The 6,458-nt window shown below is 57.2% G+C and overlaps 2 protein-coding genes across 2 annotated transcripts; one reads left to right on the forward strand and one right to left on the reverse strand.

The window, feature by feature from the left end:
- Positions 1-2,200: 2,200 nt before the first annotated feature.
- On the reverse strand, positions 2,201-3,902 carry VOLCADRAFT_116074 (uncharacterized protein; the record flags this gene model as incomplete). Its single annotated transcript, XM_002946609.1, has 4 exons — positions 2,201-2,263; positions 3,026-3,081; positions 3,534-3,636; positions 3,834-3,902. Coding segments are annotated over 4 exons (291 nt in total), but the record flags the coding sequence as incomplete, so codon positions are not given.
- A 343-nt stretch (positions 3,903-4,245) lies between these two features.
- Positions 4,246-5,731, forward strand: VOLCADRAFT_116075 (uncharacterized protein; the record flags this gene model as incomplete). The annotated part of the gene is made up of 2 exons (XM_002946439.1): positions 4,246-4,954; positions 5,620-5,731. Coding segments are annotated over 2 exons (821 nt in total), but the record flags the coding sequence as incomplete, so codon positions are not given.
- Positions 5,732-6,458: the final 727 nt, after the last annotated feature.

A 6,458-nucleotide genomic window follows, 5' to 3' on the forward strand; every position in this document is an offset into this window, starting at 1 on the left:
GGAAGTTGTACGGCAAGGAAGAGGGGCGCATCCAAACACCTGCACACTGGTGCACACACACACACGTGCAAAAACTAGGGTGGTCAGCTTCTTTCGAAGCCGAAAAGAGCTCTCGGCCCCGGTGCAAGTGTTCAACTTCCCCTTCGCCTCCATCGCCCGCGGCACGTGTGTACCTGCAGCATACGGCAGTGTCGGTCCAGTGTGGCCGCCTGCGCTGCCTGCTCCCGTACATAGTCCTGCAGGTAGCCGTGCTCCGCTACCTGTCCAGGGGGCCAGGGAGGGGAGGGGAGAGGGGAGGGGGGAGATGGTGAGCTAACACGTGTCGGTTGTGTTGCGGTGTACGGCGGCCGGTAGCAGTTGTGTTGCGGTTGGTAGTAGCTTTTGCCGTTTGTAATGTTCGTAATACGGTCGCATTGCGGTTTATTGCGGTTGGGGACAGTTGTTGACAGTTAGGTTCGGGTTGTATTGGGCTTGGTCCTGTAGCTTTGATGTTGCGGTTATTTTGGACGCTTCAAGGAAATTGACCCATCGGGGAGCGGATGGGGAGGAGAGGGGAAAGCTCCCGACCTGAACTCCGCCCTCCAGCAATAGCATATAAGGGTCCTGTCTCTTACCATCTTTTTGGTCTTGTCGTCCAACTCGTCGTACAGCTCCTGCCGCAGGCGGTCGTGCATCTCCCGCATCTTCTCCTTCACCTGCCGCCACCAATCGCAACGGACAAAACAGGTGGAGATGGGCGAGAGGGGGGAAGGGGGGGAAAGAGGGGAAAGGAGGGGAAAAGAGGGGAAAAGAGGGGAAAAGAGGGGAAAAGAGGGGAAAAGAGGGGAAAAGAGGGGAAAAGAGGGGAAAAGAGGGGAAAAGAGGGGAAAAGAGGGGAAAAGAGGGGAAAAGAGGGGAAAAGAGGGGAAAAGAGGGGGGAAGAGGGGGGAAGAGGGGGGAAGAGGGGGGAAGAGGGGGGAAGAGGGGGGAAGAGGGGGGAAGAGGGGGGAAGAGGGGAAAAGAGGGGAAAAGAGGGGGGAAGAGGGGAAAAGAGGGGAAAAGAGGGGGGAAGAGGGGGGAAGAGGGGGGAAGGCGGGGAAGAGGGGGGAAAGCTGTGCTGCACTGCGCTACGGCCCAACCACGACACTACACCCTTATCAACACCACCACCACCACCACCAACAACAACAACAACATGCAACAACAAGGGCGGCAATTTGGAGCCAATGCAAGAAAGGTGCGGTGGCGCTGCCGGTTCGTCCCCCCTAGGCCGCCCTCACTCTTGCCGTCAGGGTTGTATGTATATGGGATATGGGCGAGATCACACACGCGACAGCTAGAGATACATTTTTGGAAATGGATCGAAAGAAGCTGTACGGCGATCGTACTATCGTATTGTTATCAAACTGCCGTACCGTGTGCTCCAACGCCGACTCAATCATGGCCAAATCACGTCGCGCGGATAAGCTGTTCTCCGCCACCGTCCTGCAGACGTGTACGAGGGTATATGTACGGAAACGGGAACGTGTACGGGAAATTGGGGCTTGTACGTCGCGACGATGGCACGATGACGACCACCTGGTTGCACCTCCCAGACCACCCCCCCACGTCATTTCAACGCCAACGTTTGTCACCAGCTGCCTACCACCCCCAGCCCTCAAATGCCGTAACTACCTCTCCCTCACCCGTTGTTAAGACCCCCCCCACAGAGCTTCTTGAAGGCTGTTGCCTGGTGCTTGATTTGGACGTCCGTCGGAGGTTTTTTTAATGCAAATCTTTAATATTTTGCATTGGGCATCATCATTACCATCATCATTACCATCATCATCATTACCCTTGTCACCACATGGCCTCATATCCCCCTACGTACATACGTACAGACGTACCTACTGAGCTGCATGTTTTCCTGCTGCAGTCGCAAACACTCTCCACGGAGGTCGTGATTCTGCTGGGCCAGCTCCTGTACGGCATGTGTACGGCATTTGTGTAGGTGTATTTGTACGTGGGCGAGACCGGGGTTGGTTTGTGGTTCAGATTGTTCAGGTTTTTAAACTGGCGGCGGGGGGAAGGAGAAGAAGGTTAAGACGAACCGCAGGCGAGTGGAGCAGATACCAGAAATGGATGGATAGTCCAGAGGGGGGAGGGGAGGGGGTACAACGGCTGGCCCCGCCTTCCTCTATCGAATCCACCAATGGTTCCTACGCCACACACGCCCACAAACCTCGATGTCCATGGTCCTCCAGCGGTCCACCAGCCCCTGGAGCTCCAGAGCCAGTACGCGGTTCTGGAGGCGAGTGGGGGAAGGAGGGGGGAAAGGAGGGAATCGCCTGAGGCAAGCTGCAGAGGGTCGAATGTCGTGTCAACGTCCGATGATGAAAGGGCAGGAGGGAGGGGAAGAGGGGGAGAAGAGGGGGGGAAGAGGGGGGGAAGAAGGGGGGGAAGAAGGGGGGGGGGATGCGGTGCCGGGGGAACCCAATCTGTCACCACGCGGAACTGCATGTCCGCTGGCCCCCCTGGAGCGATAGTCGCAGCCACTGCTGCTGCTGCCCCTGTTGTACGGCCGCTCCGATCGCTGTTGCTGCGCTACTTCTTGGCTGCCAATGCTAGCGCTGCCGTGCAGCCGCCGCCGCCGCCGCCGGAGCAGCAGCAACAGCAGCAGCCGCCGCAGCAGCAGCACCAACTACAGCGGGGTAACGGCAGCTGAGGCGGAAGCGGCAGCGCGCTTCCCCCCCACCCGCACGCAAAGGCTCCCCCTATCCCCCCCAACCAAGCCGGTCGCCCTCCCCAGCTCTCCGTTCCTAGTGCCCCCTCCACCACTCCCCCCTGGAGCTCAGTGGGCGGAGCTCATCACACCACACCACACCACACCACACCACACCACACCACACCACACCACACCACACCACACCACACCACACCACACCACACCACACCACACCACACCACACCACCTATGTTTGTTTCCCGCTAGCATGGTGCACCCCTTTTCTTTCTCCCCCCTTTCTCTCTCCCCCCCTTTTTTCTCTCCCCCTCTCTCCAGCCGCACCTCGTAGTCCATGAAGGCCGCGGCGGTCTCCCGCTGGTGCCGCAGCAGCACTTGCACTGCGAGAGGGCCGGAGGGGGGGGGGCGGAGTCACGTCATGCAAGAAGAAAGGAAGGGTCGACTGCCCAAGGCGTCGAGGGAGAGGGGGAAAAGCGGACGCACATTACAAATTGCTACACACTTTAATCCTCTGTGTGTGTGTGCTTGTGTTCGTGCGCGAGGGGAATTAGAGAGAAGGATGGAGAGATGACAGAAACTAGGAGAAACGGTACTCGCGATGTCTCCATGGTTGCGGCCTTTTCTGCTCCCATAGGCATGATGCCGGAAGCAGCTCGCCAACTTCTTCTTGCCGCAAATTGGCGTCCAGTACTGATAAAACATTACGTGATAGTAAAAGGCGTGGCGGGTAAGGTGTGGTGGGGTGTGGTAGCCTGGGCAAGGATGTGGTGGGCTGAGGAGGCTGCCAAACGGCGGTGTAAGCTTGCCTACTTTTTATAACCAACTCGCTCACCGTCATCTTCCAGCGCTGCGTTTGTGTTGACCTCGCCCTCCAGCTTCTCAACTTTAAGACGAGCTTCCGCCACTTGGTCCCGGAGCTCTTCCAGCTGCTGAGTCTGTGGGCGCCATGCGGGTTACCCAGACGGGGCATATCGAGATGCGACTTACAGGAACCGAGGACTTATAGCTAAGTGATGGGCATATATGAGCTTTCTCTTGGTCCTCGCAGGACCGATGCTGCCGATTGCGATGCCGTGCTTTCAAGCGCATTTAGAACCGCAACCCCTTGGAAACCACGGAAACAAATCCGGACCTTGAGTTCAACATCTTCCTCTGCAGCGCGAAGTTGTTGCTTTATTGCAGCTAGCTTGCTCTTTGGCATTTTATTCACGTTGTGGGTCGACGGCAAGGTCCTAGTTTCTGCTCGAGAGGCGTTTGGGATTGCATGGTTAATTTTAATTTGCTAATTTGCGACTACACAACGTCATGGCGAGTGGGACTTGCAATCATGGCAGCAAGGTGGGGTTTCCGCTGGTCTCTAACCACTTCATGGTACGGAAAACGAAACTGTATTCATTCGTGCTGAACTTCCACATCGGTATTCGCCCTAATGGTTGCCTTACGTCTCCTTTACCTCCGAATTACCAGCGTCCTTTAGGCAGCCTACATGTAGAGGACTTAGTCTTGTTCTTTCGGCACCTTGCAACTGAAGGGGGATTAAAGGAATGGCTGAACAACGGTCTATAGCATACAAGTCCTTAGGCTTTACATTGGGCCTTGGCGGCAAAAGTGTAGGTGCAGCTGCGAGCAAGGCGGCCAGCTCCTCTTTCCTAGACACGTTGCTTTCTACGGTACCGTCTGCCAAAGCTCTTCTACCTACTCTTATCCCAGACCTGTCAAAGTCAAAACCAGCTAAAGAGGATGCTCCCGCGGGTCAACGTAACGAGGGTTTGCCATTTGCTGCGGTGGAACGGTCAGCGGATGCTACTGGGCAGCCAGCGCAGAGCCCAGCAACTTCACCCAAACAAAATATTGCAGCGCCAGAGGCTAAAGCGCAGCAGAAAAAAGACGAGCCTCAGGACGGTTTTGCAGAGCCGAAGCAGGCGGTGGAAGTGATCAGCCTTTTGTCCGATTCCGAGAGCGAGCGCAGAGCCTCAGCGATCCCCCCGCCAGCGCAAGCTGCGGTGACTTCCTTGGAGGCTGCAGGCGACGGCAGCAAGGGCACCAACGCGAAACCCATTTCGGCGGAGTTCATCCCCCTGCGCGAGACGGCACCTGTCAAAACAACCGGGAAAAGCACATCCGCCAAAGCCGCCGCCCCGGGGTCTGCGGATGCACTTGCGGATGAGGAAGAAATTCGCCGACTTGGGCAGCGGCCGTACTGGATGTCGTACGTGTCCCGCATCGACAGCCCGCTCCTACGCCTGCACCAAGGTCCGTGGTCCAACACACCTACCAGACGCGTAAACCAAACGAAGCCCAAATCCTGAGCTGCAAACCTTACATATGCGCGACTTGTGAGGGATGCGCATCTCTGCTCGATGCACAAGGACAATAGATGTTAGGCATGTTTTTTTGCTAATACGAAACCATCCACGGCAGTGAATTCCGTTGCATGCTTCTCCCCACGCCGGGGCCAAGACATCTTTTGGCGCCCTATCCAGCGTGACCCACATCAGAACACCCCATGCCACGGTGATGGGCTCGAGTAATGGACTGAAGAACGGATTTATCGCGCACAGGGGTTGGCTACTGACGAAAAAATGCTCTTGGTTGCCGCATGTTATGATACAACGATGCAACGGCACCCACAGTCAGTATGTGTGCCGCATATGTTCTCACGAGCTCGCGTCCGGGCTTCTAAGCAGTTTCTTCCTTGCCGGGCTTGGGCTTCCTATCCCTGGATAACCCCTTCTCCCTGCGCTCTTCCGGGCTCCTCCTTTGTCGTGGTTTTCCGAGTCCCTTATCTTTTAAGAAGTTTCTCCATCTTCTTCAGGTCTCTATATTCAGGTTGCCCGCAGCGGTTGCCTATAGGCCCATAAGCAATTAAGTTTTCGCTTCCTTGGTTCAATCCTTCCTCCTCCCCTTCCTCTCCTCAGAGCTGGTGGAGCTGTGCGAGCTGGTGCAGCCCACGCCGGAGGAAGCGACGGCTCGGCGGTCGGCGGTGGCGGCGGTGGCTGAGGTGGTTCAATCCATCTGGCCGCAAGCCAGGTGGGTGGTGGTGGCGGGGGTGCACTCCGTATGTCCGTATGTCCAGGGGAGCGGAACGGGGTGGAGAAGAAGGAGGTCCACTGGGCATGGAGAGGAGGCGCAGCGGCCGGACGGAGGTATCCCACGGCCTACGTCAGGGCGGGGTGCAAGGCATGTGCGGAACCACCTAAAAATGGCCCTCGGGTCCCGCCCACACTGCAACTTGCGCCCACAGTCACCCAGCTCCCACCCACCCACTCGCCCGTCTGATTTGGGTCCGGGGTTCCGTTTCTTACCTTCCAGCGAGTGGACCACCCGTTTGTGAATCCAGATGTCTCTTTAGTTGTTAAAATTCGTCGTCCTGCAGTTGAACCTTTTGGCTTGTGGCTTATGCTTACATGGTTACGTTGTCCTGTTTGTTGGTGTGGCCAATCAGGTGTGAGGTTTTTGGCTCGTACGCCACGGGGCTGTACGTGCCCACCTCCGATATCGATTTGGTTATCCTGGACAGCGGCTGCACCAATGTGCAAGCCGGACTCAAGGCACTGGCGACGTCGCTGTCCAAGCGCCAAATGGCGCAAAACATACAGGTGACGTGGCCGGGGCCGTGGGCGGTGGCCGACCGACGCGGCTGGGACCGGTGCCGGCTGGTGTTGGATGGGCGGCTGTATGCGGGATAGCGTAGGTGTACGTGAGCGAAATGGAGGGAAAACACACGCACACTGTGCGCCATTCGCGGGGACGGTGC

This window comes from Volvox carteri (assembly GCF_000143455.1).
Source record: "Volvox carteri f. nagariensis unplaced genomic scaffold VOLCAscaffold_3, whole genome shotgun sequence".
Lineage (NCBI taxonomy): Eukaryota > Viridiplantae > Chlorophyta > Chlorophyceae > Chlamydomonadales > Volvocaceae > Volvox > Volvox carteri.